Below are 21,664 nucleotides of genomic sequence, written 5' to 3'. Positions count from 1 at the left end.
TGAGCAGTGTTACTTTTAAAAATAATGTGTTACAATATTGTGTTATTCCCAAAAAAGTAACTAATTAGTAGTTTTACTACTACTACTACTACTTAGTTACCTTTTATGGAAAGAGTTACACTCTTACTTCAGCAATAAAAAGAAAAAAATTAAAACCAAATATGATGTTTATCAAGTCATTTGTAATTTTTTCAGGATACTTTGATGAATAAGATTTATTTGAAATTGAAATCTTTTTGCAACGTTATTAATGTATTTACTGTCATTCATGATCAATTTTATAATTTTTTTTTTTTTAAACATACTGATCCTAAACTATTAAACGGAAATGGTAGTGTATCAGTATGATGCGGCTGAACAACAGCAGAGCGTACATTCACCCGTCAGGAAACAATCCACACGCTTGAAAAGAAACTTTATCTTTGTCAATAAACAACTCATAACATTTACTCGTATCTTTTTTTTATTTATTTTTTGTTCCTGGACAGGTCTGGCCGTCAACCAGCATCTCTAAGGTAAAAAGGGTGGGGTAGGAATTACTCTTGGCTGAGCTGCACTTTTCCCTTGAGGAAAAAGATGGTCCTAAATGCAAAAACTTCCAATGGTCTATTTTAATTCAGTTCACTGTAAATTCAGATGCCTTCTGATTAACGTCTCAAAAATAAGATATTGGGAAAGTAAAGTGAGTGAAACCTACCAAACACAGCTGCAGGCTGATCAGGGTTATAACATAATTTAGTCAAATGTTTTAGTTTTTTTCTTGAAAAATTATTCAATTATAAAATGCATTCAGTTATGAAAATATTGTCCAAAATATTGTCCAAAATTACAAATTAATGTTCTTCTGAATTGCAAAATTTTAGTTTTAAAGGTAAAATGTTGTAGCGTTTATACGCCCGTATAAATATCATTAATTATTATTCATAACAAATTATGATCAATAATTAATAATTTAATTATTTTCAGAATTTACTGTAACAGAATCAATAATATGATCATTTATCAGTTCATCCAATGAACAGAAAGCATAAACAATTATTAACTCTAGGAAATATAATATCTTCCTGGCCAAGAAAGAATAACCCCCTAACAGTAAATTAAGAAATAGGGTAAAAGCATCGGTAACTTTTGATCGAAGTTCAAGACAATAAATTTGTTAAGCACATACACAAGCAATATCTTTTCAAATACGAACAATACTTTATTGATTATATACTAACACACAAAGCTAATTATCTAAAATATCTAACACAAACCCACGCACACGCATACACACACATTCATAAAGAAGTTACAGAAAGAAAGAAAGAAAGAAAGAAAGAAAGAAAGAAAGAAAGAAAGAAAGAAAGAAAGAAAGAAAGAAAGAAAGAAAGAAAGAAAGAAAGAAAGAGAAAGAAAGAAAGAAAAGAAATACACAATAAAGAAATACAAAAAAGAAGACTGAGTTTGGGAAGAATGAGTTTAAGGGTAAGAGGAAGGAAATTCCGAATTTCTATATGCACTTGTAAGACATGACCTGAACGAACCATCAATCATTAATTTAACCCTTCTATCGTTTCTTAGACAGGATATTACATCTATCAAAACACCAGTTCAGTTTTAGTCTGGAGGTACTTGCGTCTTTGCTTTTGCGTTCCTTTTGGGAATTCCTTTGGTCAGCGTCAAAGGGGTTTGTTCGTTGGTTATGGTCTCCTCGTGCCTGGATAGATGGGGCGAGAACCAGTCACGTGGTGGCTGGCGGTTGCTGATGGTTGATGTGTCTTTGAAGTTGAAAGCGTGCGTTGCAGCCGTGAATCGTGGAACGAAACTTTGCAGCAAAACTTAACTTAAAACCGAGACTTTCAATCGAAAAAGAAGAATAACACAAAAGAAAGAAAGAAAATAAGATACGGAAAGGAGCTAGATGACTGGAATTGAATCTAACCCATCTGATCTTAATTTGGGTTGATCTGCTCGTCTGTTAACGTTACATGGTTACTAAAACCATCGTCTGCCGTCTCCGTCTTTGTTCTGCACTCGTTGAGAGCTCTTCTGTATCAGAACATTTTGAACGAACTTAGAGAGCGAACTCCAACCCCCCCAACGCTCTGCGCTGGTTTTTAAAGGGTTTTTAAAACAAATAAAGGTTTGTTACCCTACCAATGAAGTCCTGACTGTTGCTTTGTTTGCAAAGTCATAAATCATGTCTTCCCTGGGGGGTTTCTCTAATGAAACTAAAAGACCAGATGCACAGTTTAGGCATGATTTCTAATTATCAGAATATGAAACATTTTACACAGATTTAATTCCAGTCATCTTTTGAATCAAAAGCATACGATCATACTGATATGACACACAACACACTTTGCTTCACACCTCTAATAATTATAACAATTACATGAATTATATGGGGTTAAAGCATACTAAAACACACACAGGTGAAACCACACACGTAAAACAACATAGAATTCTGTAATTGCGTGATGTCTGATCATAAGTCCATTGAAAATTGTTCTTGAATGATTTTATGTATAGTTATTGGTAAAAATCAGTTCTCTGGTTTGAAGAGACAGAACTCTGTTTGTTCGTTCAGAGGTCTTCAGGAGGAGGGGTTCAGGAATGTTTGCTGGTATCGATCCGTCTTGCAAAACTATCAAACGTTGACCAGTTCTTCCTTCAGTTAACCAATAAAAGTCTTTGGTTAGCAGACTTTCTGGAGACTGTGAATGATTCATGGTTGGGTAATTTGAATCTGGAATGTGAGGACTCTTTTGTGAGACCTTGGTCTCTGTCTTTCTCTTAACCAATCAGTAATTTGGCAACAAAGCTAGCTTTGACCAGTTATGTGTTAGTGCTGGGGCTGTAATTAGTCAGGCTGGTCGGCACCTGGATCCCGTGACAAGATGGATGAGGATAGAAGTCCTGACCAAATCTTGAATTAATATTCTGTTTGAATTAATATTCTGGAAGAAGATTATTTTGTGGTTGGTTTTCTACGCATTGTCGCTACAATGTCTAATTTCTGCAAAAATAATGACTCTTTTCAAAAAGGTTTTCCAAACACGCTTAGCATTTTCCATTGGTCGGTCAAAACGACAAACCCCACCCAAAACTCACGCCACTGGTTGAGCTGTTGCTGTTTTGGTCTGTTCTGGATGATCTAACAAACAGCAAATCAGTTTGTGAAATCAGTCTACAACTTACTTATAGTCAGTCCCTCCAGTTTTTCGCGATTCCGCGATCGCTGAATACAACAAATTGTCGCATTTTTTTTTTTGCGATCCTGCATAATTCCTAATTTAACCGCAAAATAATCACAAAAATGAAAAAGACCTCACAAAACATTAAATTATAATCACCCAATTGAAATATCTCTAGTTTAATTAAAGTTTCAATGCATTTTTACGTGGATACAGATGTTGCGGTAAAAGGGGAAACGTCTCAGGTTACGACTGTAACCTATGTTCCCTGAGAACAGGGAACGAGACACTACGTCAGAATGACGCTATGGGGAACGCCTCAGGCGTGACAGGTGTCCGAAATAAATATCAACTCACGTCAATTATGTTGACCGGCGACAGCCCGTGAATCATCAGCTTGATTGATTAACGCGCAACCTGGATGTATAAAGGGAAGCCTTGCATACATGACAACATCCTATCGTCTGAAGGGACTGTTGCAGGCAGGCCCCGAGGCATGGCAGGAAGACGTAGTGTCTCGTTCCCTGTTCTCAGGGAACATAGGTTACAGTCGTAACCTGAGACGTTCCCTTTCGAAAGGGAACTCTACACTACGTCAGAATGACGCTATGGGGAACGATATACCAACGCCACCATGCTGAGGGGAGTGCATGCCCAAAGGCAGTGACAACTGTCCGAACCAGTAATTCAGAAAACACTGGAACCACTCACCCTTAGGTCACATCGGGCTGTCAGTGACAGCACTCCCTACCGGTCATCACCCAAGCTAATGAACCAAGAAACCGCCAGAACATAGTTAATGGGGGGTATATCTGGGCCAGCTCAAAGGCTTAGGACCACAGCTTCCAAAAGAAGGGGTCCCTTCTAGGGAGTGTGGCTAGAGGGCCCAAGGGACTCCCAGCCAGTCACTATTCAGGGGAGCGTGCCACCTGAAATACCACCAGGCAGGCCTGACCTGGTGTCACTACATAAGACACTAGAGTCTGGCCACTTCCTGTCTGTCTGAAGACAGAGCCTCTGGACACTTGCCTAAAGAAGGCATCCAACCCGAGGGACTGCAAAACAGGCAGTGAACCACTCAGCCCGGATCTCAGAGACGGGACATCCTGGAGAGTATGACTCAGCATAGTGCTTTACAACCCTTGCCAGCGAGGGGAGTCTCTCTACTCGATCCATGGATCTACCCAGTGTTTGTGTTTCAAAACACTGAGGAGGCCTGTGAGGGCCTAAAGGGAGCTACCTCCAGGAAGGCCTGGTAGGACCTCTAACCTGGCGACCACAACATGGGGGAGCTTGTATTCAACCACAATATGTGGGAGCTTACCTTCAGGAAGGCCGGTGAGGCCTCTGACCTGGCAACCACAACATGTGGGAGCTCATATCAGGAAGGCCGGTGAGGCCTCTAACCTGGTGACCACAGCATGTGGGAGCTCCTATCAGGAAGGCCGGTGAGGCCTCTAACCTGGCGACCACATCATGTGGGAGCTCATATCAGGAAGGCCGGTGAGGCCTCTAACCTGGCGACCACAGGATGTGGGAGCTCACTTTCAGAAAGGGAAAAAGCGTACAGCGCACAACCCTTACCATAAAAATGGAAATAGGAAGTACATGAAAGAAAGTGCATGTACTTAGCCATTCTGAACCCAAGAAGGCCTGATGAGGCCTCTAACCTGGCGACCACAGCATGTGGGAGCTCATACTCGGGAAGGCCGGTGAGGCCTGTAACACGGTGACCACGTGTGGAAGTTAGCTAGAGAAAAACATCTGTCGTAATAAAGTGACGACAGGAAGTAAGACCAGGGTCTGAGCCACATAGGAAGGGACAGAAGCGATACGCGCATGACCCTTACCATAGAAAATGGATTTAGAAAATACACAAGACATAAGTCGTGTGACTTACCATAAGCATGGTTTAAAAAAGGTACGGAACGTATGTACCAAAAAGGAATGAAGTAAAGGTTTGCTCGTACTTCATCACACAGTATGTGTGAGCCCACATTCGGGAAGGCCGGATGAGGCCTGTAACCTGACATGTAAAAGCTCAAACCCAGGAAGGCCTGGTGAGGCCTGTAACCAGGGAACCACCGTACGTGGGAACCTATAATCAGGAAAGCCAGAAGAAGCCTGCAACCTGATAGACACAATACGTGGGAGTTCTCATTCAGTAAGGCCTGGTGAGGCCTGCCACCTGACATGAAAGAACTCATAACCAGGAAGGCCGCAGAGGCCTAAAGCCTGTTGACCACTAATTGTGGAAGGTTAAAACTCAGGAAGGCCGGTGAGGCCTGTGACCTAACGACCACCGCACGTGGGAGCTCAAATTCAAGAAGGCCTGGTGAGGCCTATAACTTGATAATCACAGTAAGTGGAAGCTCACAGCATGTAGGAGCTCACATTCAGGAAGGCCGGCGAGGCCTGTAACCGGACATGTGAAGGCTCCTAACCAAGAAGGCCTGGTGAGGCCTATAACCTGGCGACTACAGTATGTGGGAGCTCATATACAACCACAGTATGTGGGAGCTCATACTCAGGAAGGCCTGGTGAGGCCTCTGACCTGATAACCACAGAATGTGGGAGCTCATAACCAGGAAGGCCAGATGAGGCCTGTAACCTGATGACCACAGTATGTAGGAGCTCACATTCAGGAAGGCCGGTGAGGCCTGTAACCTGACATGTGGAGGCTCGTAACCAGGAAGGCCTGGTGAGGCCTATAACCTGGCAACTACAGTATGTGGGAGCTCATATTCAACCACAGTATGTGGGAGCTCATACTCAGGAAGGCCTAGTGAGGCCTGTGACCTGACAACCACAGCATGTGGGAGCTCATATTCAACCAAAATATGTGGAAGCTCTCATTCAGGAAGGCCTGGTGAGGCCTCTGACCTGATAACCATAGAATGTGGAGGCTCATATTCAAGAAGGCCTGGTGAGGCCTAAAACTTGATAACCACAGAATGTGGGAGCTCATATTCAACCACAGTATGTGAGAGCTATACTCAGGAAGGCCTAGTGAGGCCTATGACCTGATAACCACAGTATGTGGGAGCTCATATTCAAGAAGGCCTGGTGAGGCCTATAACTTGATACCCACAGTAAGTGGGAGCTCATATTCAACCAAAATATGTGGAAGCTCTCATTCAGGAAGGCCTGGTGAGGCCTCTGACCTGATAACCACAGAATGTGGGGGCTCATATTCAAGAAGGCCTGGTGAGGCCTAAAACTTGATAACCACAGAATGTGGGAGCTCATATTCAACCACAGTATGTGAGAGCTATACTCAGGAAGGCCTAGTGAGGCCTATGACCTGATAACCACAGTATGTGGGAGCTCATATTCAAGAAGGCCTGGTGAGGCCTAAAACTTGATAACCACAGAATGTGGGAGCTCATATTCAACCACAGTATGTGGGAGCTCATAATCAAGAAGGCCTGGTAAGGCCTATAACTTGATAACCACAGTAAGTGGAAGCTCACAGTATGTAGGAGCTCACATTCAGGAACGCCGGAGAGGCCCGAAACCTGACATGTGAAAACTCCTAACCAAGAAGGCCTGGTGAGGCCTATAACCTGGCGACTACAGTATGTGGGAGCTCATGTACAACCACAGTATGAGGGAGCTCACATTCAGGAAGGCCGGCGAGGCCCGAAACCTGACATGTGAAAACTCCTAACCAAGAAGGCCAGGCCTATAACCTGGCGACTACAGTATGTGGGAGCTCATAACCAGGAAGGCCGGATGAGGCCTGTAACCTGATGACCACAGTATGTGGGAGCTCACATTCAGGAAGGCCGGGTGAGGCCTGCAACCTGACATGTAGAAGCCCATCACCAGGAAGGCCGGTGAGGCCTGTAACCTGGCGCCACAGTATGTGGGAGCTCATAACCAGGAAGGCCTGGCGAGGCCTGTAACGTGGCGACCACCGTGTATGGGAGCTCATATTCAGGAAGGCCTTGTAAGGCCTGTAACCTGATATCCCAGTATGTGGGAGCTCATAACCAGGAAGGCCGGATGAGGCCTGTAACCTGGCGACCACAGTATGTGGGAGCTCATAACCAGGAAGGCCTGATGAGGCCTGAAACCTGATTACCACAGTATGTGGGAGCTCACATTCAGGAAGGCCAGTGAGGCCTGTAACCTGACATGTGGAAGCTCATAACCAGGAAGGCCTGGTGAGGCCTATAACCTGGCAACTACAGTATGTGGGAGCTCATTTTCAAGAAGGCCTGGTGAGGCCTCTGACCTGATAACCACAGAATGTGGGAGCTCATATTCAGGAAGGCCTGGTGAGGCCTCTGACCTGATAACCACAGTATGTGGGAGCTCATATTCAACCACAGTATGTGGGAGCTCATACTCAGGAAGGCCTGGTGAGGCCTATGACCTGATAACCACAGTATGTGGGAGCTCATATTCAAGAAGGCTTGGTGAAGCCTATAACTTGATAACCACAGAATGTGGGAGCTCATATCACAGTATGTGGGAGCTCATATTCAAGAAGGCCTGGTGAGGCCTATAACTTGATAACCACAGAATGTGGGAGCTCATATTCAACCACAGTATGTGGGAGCTCATTTTCAGGAAGGCCTAGTGAGGCCTATGACCTGATAACCACATTATATGTGAGCTATATTCAAGAAGGCCTGGTGAGGCCTATAACTTGATAACCACAGAATGTGGGAGCTCATATTCAACCACAGTATGTGGGAGCTCATTTTCAGGAAGACCTAGTGAGGCCTATGACCTGATAACCACATTATATGGAAGCTATATTCAAGAAGGCCTGGAGCGGCCTATAACTTGATAACCACAGTATGTGGGAGCTCATATTCAGGAAGGCCTAGTGAGGCCTATGACCTGATAACCATAATATGTGGGAGCTCATTTAACCATAGTATGTGGAAGCTCATATTCAGGAAGGCCTAGTGAGGCCTATAACCTGATAACCACATTACTCCTTGACAGTCAATTCCTGGGAGCTCACCTCAGGGAGGCCCAAGCACTGTCCGGTTGCAAAATGGGGACTGTCTGGTCAAGGAGGCCTGTTAAGACCTACTACCTGACCATCGAAAAAATCTTTAGATTTACTCCCATAACATTTTGCCCCAGACTCTAAAACAGGAGATGTGGTCTGAAAAGAAACAGAAATATGTTAATTTCACATTTTACAAAAAGACCAGAATTACACCTGCTCTTTTTGTTCACTGCTCATTTTTCAATTAAAATGCAGCCAAAAACACTGGATAACGCGATCTGGATGATAGGCTGAATTACTAAATATCTAACTTCTTAAAAGTCAGATAATATTCCATCATTTTAATTCATAGAATTAAATGCAGCCATACTCACCAGACAATACTGTTTTAACATTTATACGTTCTCGTAATCTACACACTGCCTCGGCAAGCGCGAGAAAAGAGCCGTTAAAAAATATTTGGCTTTCATCCCTCGAGAAGAAAGTCAACAGGTGCGAGGTTGAAACATCCGACAGCGCACGGATTTTTTCTTTCTCACGCGCGCCGAGATATTTCTTAATGAACACTGCCAGCACCCTTAGGAACTGACTGTGAACGCCTCGTACCCAAACAGTATTGTTTCACAGATCGCACGCACCACAGCTCAGATGCTGAACCCTCCTCCCTCGAGAAAAGGATCCGCGAAAGCGGAGCATTTTTAAATAAAAAACGCTCACAGTTTGCACAAGAGGCTCTCTCGAGAGCCTCCCGTGCGCTTCAGCGATATTCTCAATACAGACAAACAGTCCCTGAAGACGAAAAGATGTTGTCATGTATGCAAGGCTTCCCTTTATACATCCAGGTTGCGCGTTAATCAATCAAGCTGATGATTCACGGGCTGTCGCCGGTCAACATAATTGACGTGAGTTGATATTTATTTCAGACACCTGTCACGCCTGAGGCGTTCCCCATAGCGTCAATCTGACGTAGTGTAGAGTTCCCTTTCGAAAGGGAACTCCTTTTCCTCGATTTACTGAGGCTACGTTTACACGGAAACGATCTGAAGAGAAAATGCAAAAGTGATCACTTTTTATTCTGCGTTTACACGAGCGTTATGGGGGGGAAATCTGCGTGCATACGGTGACGCAAAAGTGTGTGAAATTCAATGTAGTATGCACTCCAGGCGGCTAGGTGGCAATGTGAAGCACTGATTGGTGCCTTTACTGTCTAGCAGACTTTTGCGTTTTTACCGTTTAGACGGAAACGCGACGGTGGAGCGTTTTTAAGAGGGTGGTTTCACTTTTTTGCGTTTTTAAGCCCCCAAAACGCCGTCGCCGTCTAAACGAAAGGCACATCTGATAAAATATTTTTACGTTTTCACCCGGGAGCGTTCTCGTGTAAACAGGGCCTGAAGCCTGTAATGTAAAACGCATTTAAACCACAATCGCCGTCCACGTGCAACAGGGCCACACCGGGCGGCACGTCACCATGGTTACAGATGGCAAAGAGATGCATTTTTCCTTCCTTTCCAAGTACAGGGATGCAAACAGCGCGCTTTTCGGCGCCTCCCGCTTTTTCCACGTCAGTTCAGTGGCGGATTTAGCAAATTGGGGGCCCAAGGCGAAGGTATGTATGGGCCCCCCATCCGATCTTTAAAGGTGCAATGTGTCATATTTCTGAGGATCTATTGACAGAAATGCAATATAAGATCCATAACTATGTTTTCAGTGGTGTATAAAGACCTTACTTAATGAACCGTTATGTTCTTTTTACCTTAGAATGAGTCATTCATATCTACATAACCGCGGGAACCCCCTTCTATGAAGATCGACTTATTGTGACGTCTAAAAATCACACACTGCACCTTTAAAAGAGAGCGAAATCTCTTTTTTACAGACTGAATGGTGAATAGGCAGGTAAAGGTTGGAGAGGAGAAATAAAACTTCCCCTTTAAACCTTGCATGCACGTATTCACTCCTAAACAGAAACGTTACAATGTTTACATGGTACAATTTCTGGTAAGCTCTGTTTTTTTTTTTTTTTTTTGCTTGACAAATTTCACCATTTCGATTCAATTCTTGTGATTTGATTCAATATTGACTCATTTGGATACATATTAGGTACACAAGATAGGCGTTAATTTTTCTCAAGAAAAAAAAAACTCACATAATGCTGTGAACATACAGAGAGCCATATCAGCTGGTATTATTTAAGGTTAAAAATAACTAAAATTAAACAATGCTTTTTTATTATAATTAAATTATAAGTAAACAATATACTAAATAAATAATATAGTAGGCCTACACATAGGCCCTATTTAGCTAAATACTCTTTATATCTTTTTTTTTCTAGTCAACTAACATGCTATAGCCTATATTATGGTAACTAAATGGCTTTCCTGAGGAACGTTAGGCTAAATGTTATGTGACGATTGTTCTCCAGCTGTTTTACCTCTTTCCGCGGTTGAAAAACACTTATTGGTCGATATTATGAATAAGGAATACATTTTGGTAAGTTATTACCGAAGATGATCAGTTCACGTGCCTCTAGGGATCGGTCACGTCACATTACAAGCTCCAAACGGTATTTATTATTTCGTAATAGAATTGACAGAATCTGAGACCTGAGATTTTTCATATCATAAGTAATTTAAACTGCTCTGTTTTGTCTGTCGGTCTCCATGTCCTCTTTGCTTCACGATCTTTCTGTGCGTTGGACGTTTGTTGTTCCTAGCCATAAAAAGTTTGTCATCTTTGGCAGCTTTCCGAATAGCCTACTTACAGTATCTGAGTCTTTTTTTCTTTTATTTGAGACGCTTGGGTAACTTCGAAACTTTTCATTTTCACGTTTAGACTCATCTTGCTCTGTTTGTGTATTTCCTGTATCGTTGTTGTCATTGTCAGCGGGCATCACAAAAAAGTTTGTTACCTTATTCTGCAATTTTTCCTCCTTTTTTCAGCACCGCTTGTGTAGCTTCGCTTCATTTTTACTCTACTACTCTGTACACTCTGTCAATCACTTCTTTTTCTCTGTCAGTTTTTTGTCGCAATACAGCCTTGTCACTTTCGCAGATGCGTGAGATAATGGAATAGTCCAATGTAGTGAGGTGGGGGGCCCCCTCCTTTCTGCGACTAATGATTTGATGCCATTTTTCGCAAATGGAGATTTAGAAATATATAATTTGCGAAAATTAAAAAAAAAAAAAAAAAAAAAAAAAAAAAACTTAAGCATAAATTAATGGGGCATTTTGGGGGCCCCTAGGTAGCTTGGGGCCCAAGGCAATTGCCGACCTTTGCCTAATGGTAAAGTCCGCCCCTGCGTCAGTTTGGTTGACAAATTCATCTGAAGCCTATTTCATAGCTTAATGTGAGGGACAGAAGTCTATTTACATCATTAAAGTTTACGAAAACTCGTTTTCCCTCCTCTGCGGCTGTCATTCTCCATTCAGCATTCAAACAGCGCGCGCGCCTCTTCCGGTTACAGCAGCATACATTATAATGCTTGATCTGTAGAGAAAAGGCTGTGTATTTGCATAAAATGACTTTATTTTGTTGGAGTTTGTAGCTGTTTTTAAACGACTCGCGCTACCGTGTGCCTGTTAGATCACACACGTACAAGGACTATGAATCGGCAGTGGCGGATTTAGCAAATTGGGGGCCCAAGGCGAAGGTATGTATGGGCCCCCCATCCGATCTTTAAAGGTGCAATGTGTCATATTTCTGAGGATCTATTGACAGAAATGCAATATAAGATCCATAACTATGTTTTCAGTGGTGTATAAAGACCTTACTTAATGAACCGTTATGTTCTTTTTACCTTAGAATGAGTCATTCATATCTACATAACCGCGGGAACCCCCTTCTATGAAGATCGACTTATTGTGACGTCTAAAAATCACACACTGCACCTTTAAAAGAGAGCGAAATCTCTTTTTTACAGACTGAATGGTGAATAGGCAGGTAAAGGTTGGAGAGGAGAAATAAAACTTCCCCTTTAAACCTTGCATGCACGTATTCACTCCTAAACAGAAACGTTACAATGTTTACATGGTACAATTTCTGGTAAGCTCTGTTTTTTTTTTTTTTTTTTGCTTGACAAATTTCACCATTTCGATTCAATTCTTGTGATTTGATTCAATATTGACTCATTTGGATACATATTAGGTACACAAGATAGGCGTTAATTTTTCTCAAGAAAAAAAAAACTCACATAATGCTGTGAACATACAGAGAGCCATATCAGCTGGTATTATTTAAGGTTAAAAATAACTAAAATTAAACAATGCTTTTTTATTATAATTAAATTATAAGTAAACAATATACTAAATAAATAATATAGTAGGCCTACACATAGGCCCTATTTAGCTAAATACTCTTTATATCTTTTTTTTTCTAGTCAACTAACATGCTATAGCCTATATTATGGTAACTAAATGGCTTTCCTGAGGAACGTTAGGCTAAATGTTATGTGACGATTGTTCTCCAGCTGTTTTACCTCTTTCCGCGGTTGAAAAACACTTATTGGTCGATATTATGAATAAGGAATACATTTTGGTAAGTTATTACCGAAGATGATCAGTTCACGTGCCTCTAGGGATCGGTCACGTCACATTACAAGCTCCAAACGGTATTTATTATTTCGTAATAGAATTGACAGAATCTGAGACCTGAGATTTTTCATATCATAAGTAATTTAAACTGCTCTGTTTTGTCTGTCGGTCTCCATGTCCTCTTTGCTTCACGATCTTTCTGTGCGTTGGACGTTTGTTGTTCCTAGCCATAAAAAGTTTGTCATCTTTGGCAGCTTTCCGAATAGCCTACTTACAGTATCTGAGTCTTTTTTTCTTTTATTTGAGACGCTTGGGTAACTTCGAAACTTTTCATTTTCACGTTTAGACTCATCTTGCTCTGTTTGTGTATTTCCTGTATCGTTGTTGTCATTGTCAGCGGGCATCACAAAAAAGTTTGTTACCTTATTCTGCAATTTTTCCTCCTTTTTTCAGCACCGCTTGTGTAGCTTCGCTTCATTTTTACTCTACTACTCTGTACACTCTGTCAATCACTTCTTTTTCTCTGTCAGTTTTTTGTCGCAATACAGCCTTGTCACTTTCGCAGATGCGTGAGATAATGGAATAGTCCAATGTAGTGAGGTGGGGGGCCCCCTCCTTTCTGCGACTAATGATTTGATGCCATTTTTCGCAAATGGAGATTTAGAAATATATAATTTGCGAAAATTAAAAAAAAAAAAAAAAAAAAAAAAAAAAAACTTAAGCATAAATTAATGGGGCATTTTGGGGGCCCCTAGGTAGCTTGGGGCCCAAGGCAATTGCCGACCTTTGCCTAATGGTAAAGTCCGCCCCTGTGAATCGGCATCAAACGCACAATAACTGGAATTTAAAACTGTGAAGAAACAAATGATCAATAAACTGTTGGACAGATAGACACTAGGATTTGTGCGCTCGACATTTCTTCGCTTTGTGCCGTGAACTTTTAAATGCGCACTTGTGCAGCGCAGCACACTGTGACTCCAGGTTGCTTTGAGCACATCATTCTGCACCCGCGATGCGCATACGCGCTTTGTGCGCTCTTTTTTGAAGCGTTTAATATTTTCATGGTTTTGCGCACTGAAAGATTATTAAAAGCCTATATTTTTGTATACCTAGCCTGCACAATACATTTAAAATAAGCATAATTTAATTGTATGTTATTTCTGTGTAGTGTAGTGTAGGCTATATCATAGACTGTAAAAAATAGATAAATATAGCCTACACACTTCTGAATTCTTTGACTTTCATATATAAATATAAAATTGTGAAATGTATGATTGCCTGATTGAATTTCAGTATATTTTCCTGCTTTTTTGTCCTTTGCCAATCACATTCCTGATCAGTCTATTACACCTGCTGTTAATATTTACATAGGTCAGGTAAAAAAAATGCCCATAGGTTGTTTCAAAAGTTTTTCATTTGATGAGAATTTGATTAGACCAAAATAAACAAGTTTTATGCATTTTGTTTGTGATTTGTGTCATGTATGACTATTGTGCATCTGACATAATACTATTATTGTAAATGTGATGTCCTAATTTTAAAATATAAAAATCGCAAATTCTTTCACAAATTTCTGGAAATTACCACCACAAAATCAGTCATTTTGATCGCAAAAATCACACAAAGAAATCGCGAAATCCTGGAGGGACTGTATAGTTGTCTGTCTACATTAAAGCTAGGGTGTAGTTTTGTAGAGACTAGCAATATCAAGCTAGCTTTGAAAGCATAAGATCCCTCACAGAGCATCTCAAAAGCCACGTCTCCACCAAAACACATGAATGTGCGGCGCAAATTACCAGTGAATGTGATTTTACCAAGTACAACATGTTCCTGGATCAACATTCCAATCAACCAATTAGATTTACAGTTTTTGTTTAGGCTCACAACCAGGGTTAGGTGCCTCTACATCAGTGTTATCATTTCCCTCTGATTTTAGGGATAAAAATCAAAAGATTTTGATTTTCTAAGATAAGACTTAGAAATCAAAAATCAGTGTTAGAAACTTTACCCCCTTGCATTTGTTTATAGTGTGTGTGTGTGTGTGTGTATATATATATATATATATATATATATATATATATATATATATATATATATGAAGAGTTTAGATGCAAAAGCCTCTAAGTGCCATCTGAAATTTTCTTCTAGAATGATCATTTTTATCAAGCTCGTATATTTAAGTTCAATAATTTCACTTAAATGGCAATGCAAATTACCTATTAATTGTCATTTAAGTGAAATTACTTAAATTAAATATACAAGCTTTATAAAAATGATCATTCTAGAAGAAAATTTCAGTTGGCTTTTGCATCTGAACTCTTCATATACTGAATATGCATACAAGCCAAGTCAAAAAGTCAATTTTATTTTATAAAGCGCTTTGTACAGTTTAAATTGTTTCACAGCAGTTCACAATAGTAGCACTAGCAAATTCAAATTCTGCTGTAAAGCAGCTCTAAAAAGCCAATAGTGTCATTATTCAGTTTTAGTATTAGTCAGTTCAGTATTGATTCAATTCAGTTCCATAACTGTGTAAAATGCATCAGTTATTCATACTTCTAAACAGTGTATTTGTTCACATTCATGCACATGTGACACACTCCTGTACACTCCACTGCAAACTGAACAAGCAAAAGACACAATATGTAGTAGCGTTTTACATTTTTCACATCTGTGTGTAGTTTGGCGTGTTTGTAGCGGTTCCTTACCGCAGTATTATCAGCAGCTATCGCGTTACCGCAGTATTATCAGCAGCCAAACCACCAATCCAAACTGTATGCTAATTGTCAATCGTATTTGACGATAGTTGTCCTGACAGAAGTGTGACATTTTGCATATTGTGTGCGTGTTTTGTGGTTATGTGTGTAGAGCTTAGAGAAATGGAGCCATAGTTTTACAAACTAAGAATTTTTGAAAAACTGTAAAGTGATAATCACACAGAAAGTAAAATGCTGTCATCATTTACTCACCCTCATGTCAAAACAAGCCAGTATGACTTTCTTTCTTCAGAGGGACACAAAAAGATGGCGTTTTGAACAGCTGTTGAACTCTAATGTTAACTGTTTTGTCAATACAATGAAAGACAATGGGGTCCAAAACAACATTGGGTCCCACTGACTCTTATTGTATGGACAAAACAGTTAACATTAGAGTCTTCTTTTGTGTATGCCACAGAGGGAAAATAGCGCCAGTTTCGGAGCAACATAGGGTAAATCATTTACAGAATGTTCGTTTTTGGTTCGACTATCCTTTTAACATTGAAAATGCAGTCCATTCACTCATTCAGTTTTAAAAAGTGACATACCATCTCTTTTAAGCAAGTCCTTTGATTCAATAATCCTTTATTTTCAGTCATTTGACCACTCAGGAATGAGAAAATACAGTATTTCCACCAAAATCCCATTGTATACTGTGAGTTAACACATAACCTGACTAAATAAATTATAAAGAAAATAAGAGAAGAAAATAAGTCTTCCAACACATCTTTGAGGTTGTGCTCACAACTCAGCCTACAGAGTTTGCATTCGGTATGATACACTGTACAATGCAGCATGAAGATTGAAAAAACATTGATAAAATAAGACCACAGAGACAAACACAAATGATAAATAAACAGAAATAAACAAGACGAATTAAATAGACGGGGAAAAAACACATTAGTTCAAACACCAGTCCTTTGTCCAAATCATCAAAATGATCCTGAATCACATTTAAAAGGGTCCTTGCAGACAAATGGAGGAAAAAAACACTGTCCACCGTCGAACCTTGCAGATTCCCAAAAAGTCTTTCCATTTTACGCTTACATGGCTTTCATGTCTACAATATTGTGTCAAAGATTTGATCAGTATTCGTGAAATTATGCAGCAGAAGAAATCCAGTCTTTTGTACATTCCTGCGTAGAATCCAGCTCTACACAGTTAGATCTGAAACTGTCTCCACACTCAACACTGTGCCTCTCTCTCTCTCTCTCTCTCTCTCTCTCTCTCTCTCTCTCTCTCTCTCTCTCTCTCTCTCTCCAAGCACGCATATACACATACACCCACTCACACTCAAAAATACAATAAGGCTGAAACAGGTGCTAGTGTTACAGGTATGTCTGTTATGTAGCATGTTCAGGTCTGTACCAGTCTGTGGCAGGAATCCAGTCAAGAGGAATTCTTAGCGAGACTGCATTCCAAAGAAATTCAAAGTGCCACCATTGATATCTGTGTGAAATAGTCTCTGTCAAAGACAAACGCACACACATAGGTTTCCATATCAAAGGCTATTACCTGGCAGTCTTTGTTTCCTTTGCAATTTTCTTGCTGATTGAATGAACTTCCTCTGTTTTCTATTGAAAATTCCAAAGCCATAGTGAATACTGGTGTAATTGGGTCAGTCTGAAAACATTTTGAGTTTCCTATACAAATAGCAGTTTGGGGTTAAATTATCTTGCCATGTGGGTCCAAATTGCCTCTGTAATAGTGGAAGTGAATCCTCTTAGTTTAGCATCCTTACACCCAAACACACAAAGTTTAGAGACTCATTTAAGAGGCAATGTATTCACAATTCATCGATTTTTGTGTTTGAGGGACACCGCAAAGTAACATGTTATAATGGCTTGTCTTGTATTTCCTTGAGTCCTCTCTAAAATGTCGCAGGACTTGCATGATGATATCATTTAAGAAGCAATGGGGAGCTTAAATAGTGAGTAGAATCAAATAAATAAGTTAGCTTTGGCTCCCAGGCCATCTTCTTTCACTTATCATCGGAATTAACGGTCTTGTTCACCTGAAAAATGCCATTTGCTATTTCACTCACCCTCATGTTGAACCAAACCGGTATGACTATTTCTTCTATGGAACACAAAAGAATAGATGTTGTTTTGGACCCTGCCTACTTTCGGTTTAAGGACAATGGTACTTCAAAATATCTTCTTTTATGTTCCACAGAAGAAGAAAAAAAGAAAGTCATACAGGTTTGGTACGACATGAGGGAGAGTAAATGATGACAGAATGTTTTTGGCTGAACTCGCATTTTAAAAGAAGATGCAATTGTACCGATGACTTCACGCTTTGTACATGTTGGCGGCGGTGGCGAGCGCTAACTGCCCATTGGCCGCGACCACACACGGCTCCTCCTCCAGTAGTCCATTGGGATCGGCGTGCGGGATGCTATCGTGGTAGCTGCTGAAGCTGATGTTGTCCTCCTTCAGCTCAATGGTCCAAAACGGGGCATTCAGTTTTCGGTTGCGGTACTCACGATACGTATACACGCCTCCGACGAAGCCCATGAGGAGAACGACGACCACAATGATGACGGCGAGAATGATGACGTTAAACTGCGTCCAGGACACTACTGTTAGGGCAGAGGCCGTGCTGTTGTGTCCCGCGGAGTCTCCCGTGCCGGACTCCAGAGTCGGTAGGCTTGGGTGGGTGGTGGGGGAGGGGGAAGTGAGGAGATGGGAAGGAGTTGTAGAAGAAATGGAACTTGTGGATTTGGGGATTTGTGTTGTGGAGGTTTTGATGTCTTGAGTCGGGGAGATCCTCACAGCTGAGAGAGAGAGAGAGAGAGAGAGAGAGAGAGAGAGAGAGAGAGAGAGAGAGAGAGAGAGAGAGTGTGTGTGTCAATTATTAAAATAGCTGAAGAGACATAAAAGGATATAAATGAAAAATAAATAACTTAGAGCAATTAGTTGAACAAGTATTCGAGATTGCGATCAATCCAAACCAAAGCGTGGATTAGGACTGCATCTAGGCCTAGTTTCTTTTAATATAAATTTATGTTATTTTTTCTCTATTTATTTCAAAGTTGTAAACAAACATTATTGAAGTATGTTTTTCTACTTTTTCTTCTTGTTTTTTTTTTTGTAATTATTCGTGAAATTTACTAGCAATTTCTAAGTGAAAATTGTTTCAAAATAAATCAAAGGATTTTTTTTTTCAGTGATTTTTTTTTATTTGTAGTTCCTCATTTTTCTCTTATATTTCATTAAAATTATGTTTCCCCTCCCAGCAATTTAAAAAGGTAAAAAAAAGTAAGATTAATTTTAATCTTAAAGTAATTTCCTGGTAGTGGATATAAGTGATATAATCGTTCAGTTTATGATACAAGCGTGAAAATTGGCATGAGCAGTCTCCATGGGTCACTTGACAAGAAAATTGTCCGAGCCGCTTGAAATTTCAAGATGGCGGCCATTTTTCAAGATGGCCGACACCTTAGTGGAGCAGTTAAGTGATATAGTGAAATTTCAAGTAGCTGTGGGTGGCTTATTGTATAGTGACCATCAGAGACTGCTCATGCCAATTTTCATGTTTGTATCACCAAATAAACCACTATATCACTTAACTGCTCCACTAAGGTGTCGGCCATCTTGAAAAATGAAAAATCTTGAAATTTCAAGTGGCTCAGACAATTTTTTTTGTCAAGTGACCCATGGAGACTGCTCATGCCAATTTTCACGCTTGTATCATAAACTGAACGATTATATCACTTAGCCGCTCCAATATGGTGGCAAGACATTAAACATTAAAATAAAAAAATAAAAACAATTATTTTTACATTATATTATTAGGATCTATTTAAGGACATGAGCTTATGCAAATTGCTTTAAAATTGTAAGTCTCTACTATTTCAGTGATTGCATCCTTTGAAGTGACTCATAAAATCCATTTCATCAACATTTTAGATCCCCAACAGGAAGCAACCAAAGTTGTATCTCCCGCTATTAGTCACATTTGTGATATCTCCATGTTCATTTGGACATCTCCACATGACAGAAATTGTTAATGCAACAAACATAAAAGTTGAAGACGTCATGAATTGAGAAATCAATCTTTCCTTGATCTTTTGACATACAGTGCCCTCCACAATTAATGGCACCCCTGGTAAATATGATCAAAACTGGCTGTAAAAAATTAATCTGCATCGTTTATCCTTTTGATCTTTCATTCAAAAAATGTGCAAAATTCTAACCTTTCATTGAAGTAAAAGAATTGAAAGTGGGGGGAAATCACATTATGAAATAAATGTTTTTCTCCAAAACACGTTGGCCACAATTATTGGCACCCCTAGAATTTTTTACGAGTAAAATATCTCTGAAGTATATTCCCATTAATATTTACCTTTTTTAGTACACCAGGGTGACTAGGAACATGAAACTGTCCAGCTATGACTTCTTGTTTCACAGGAGTTTAAATATGAGGAAACACAAAGGCCAAATCCCCTTAATCATCCATCACAATGAGTAAAACCACAGAATATAGTTCTGATGCGTAGCAAAAGATTGTTGACCATCACAAAATAGAAAGTGGCTGTAAGACAATAGCTAAAGAATTGAAAATCCCCATTTTGACCATCAGGGCAATAATTAAGAAGTTCCAATCAACTAAAGATGTTACGAATCTGCCAGGAAGAGGACGTGTGTCTATACTCTCTTAATGGATGGTGAGGATGAAAGTGGCCAAAGACTCTTCAAGGATCACAGATGGAGAATTGCAGAGATTAGTTGAGTTTTGGGGTCAGAAAGCCAAAAAAAAAAAAAAAAAAAACCTACATCCTCACATGTTGTTTGGGAGGGTTTCAAGAAAAATCCTCCCCGCTCCTCCAGAAACAAACTCCAGCAAATTTAATTGTCAGACATGACTGGAACTTCAAACGGCACAGGGTTCTGTGGTCAGATGAGACTAAAAAAATAGCTTTTTGGCAGCAAACACACTAGATGGGTTTGGTGAACGCAAGGATAAAAAGTACCCCATGTGTACAATTTAATATACCGTTGGATCTTTAATGTTGTGGGCATATTTTTCTGCTGGAGGTCCTGGACTTCTTGTTCAGATACATGGCATCGTGGATTCTATCAAATATCAACAGATAAAAAATCAAAACCTGATGCCTTCTGCTAGAAATCTTATAATGGGCCGTTGTTGGATCTTCCATCAGGACAACGATCCAAAACAAACATCAAAATCAACACAAAAATTTGTTGCGGAGCACGAAATGAAGCTTCTGCCATGACTGTCCCAGTCCCCTGACCTGATGAGTGGGCTGAACTGAAGAGAAGAAGCACAAACATGGATCTGGGAATCTGAAGGATCTGGAGAGATTCTGTATGGAGGAATGGTCTCTGATCTCTTGTCAGGTGTTCTCCAAACTCATCAGGCATTATAGGAGACGACTCAGAGCTGTTATCTTGGCAAAAGGAGATTGCAAAAAGTATTTAATAAAAGGGTGCCAATAATTGTGGCCAACGTGTTTTGGAGAAAAACATTTATTTCATAATGTGATTTCCCCCCCACATTCAATTCTTTTACTGAAATGAAAGGTTAGAATTTTGCACATTTTTTGAATGAAAGATCAAAAGGATAAACGATGCAGATTTATTTTTTACAGCCAGTTTTGATCATATTTACCATGGGTGCCATTAATTGTGGAGGGCACTGTATAAGAGGTCATGGTACTACAAAAACAGAACTCAAAACTTCCTCGTTAGTCCAAAAATAGTTTTTACTGAAACCAAGCAACCAAAACAACTTGTTTAGGATTTTGTCACATTATGAAGTAATAGTGCAATGAAAAACCGCCTCTGCAAAAAAAAAAGTCTACGCCTACTCGCACATGTCAAGTCCAAGCCTATTCATTTACACCCACAATATAATATCAAATTTAGCATATTAATCAACAGAACATTTTTTGTTAACCTTTTATCATATGTCTTGTAGTATCACAATAATAATGTATAGTGACTTCAGTATCATGATATGTATTGAATTGTGACATGAGGCTATCATTACAGTACTATTTATTACTTCTAAATTAGGATGTGTTTTGATGTAAAAATCTTGAAAACATTATAAGTGGACCTTAGAGAACATTATAAAATATAAGTTTTCCTGGTGGTGAGACTGTCTGCATAATCAACTGAAAAATATAATACAAGTTTACATTTACTTTTACATTATGTTATTAGGATCTATTTAAAGACATGAGCTAATGCATATTGCTCT

At 39.9% G+C, this 21,664-nt stretch overlaps 1 protein-coding gene across 1 annotated transcript in view; it reads right to left on the bottom strand.

The window, feature by feature from the left end:
• Positions 1-16,831: 16,831 nt before the first annotated feature.
• The window catches only part of LOC308680263 (multiple epidermal growth factor-like domains protein 9), a gene marked incomplete at its 5' end in the record, with an annotated part of 57,750 nt that continues 52,917 nt past the window's right edge, over positions 16,832-21,664 (bottom strand). Inside the window, one exon of the mRNA XM_081348292.1 lies at positions 16,832-18,212. Coding sequence (XP_081204418.1) covers positions 17,728-18,212 — 485 coding nt within the window. The 3' untranslated portion in view covers positions 16,832-17,727. The remainder of the gene's footprint in view (positions 18,213-21,664) is intronic.

The sequence above is a fragment of the Scardinius erythrophthalmus genome (genome assembly GCF_964197995.2).
Source record: "Scardinius erythrophthalmus genome assembly, chromosome: 20".
NCBI classification, from domain to species: domain Eukaryota; kingdom Metazoa; phylum Chordata; class Actinopteri; order Cypriniformes; family Leuciscidae; genus Scardinius; species Scardinius erythrophthalmus.
This window is presented reverse-complemented; position numbering and strand designations above follow the sequence as displayed.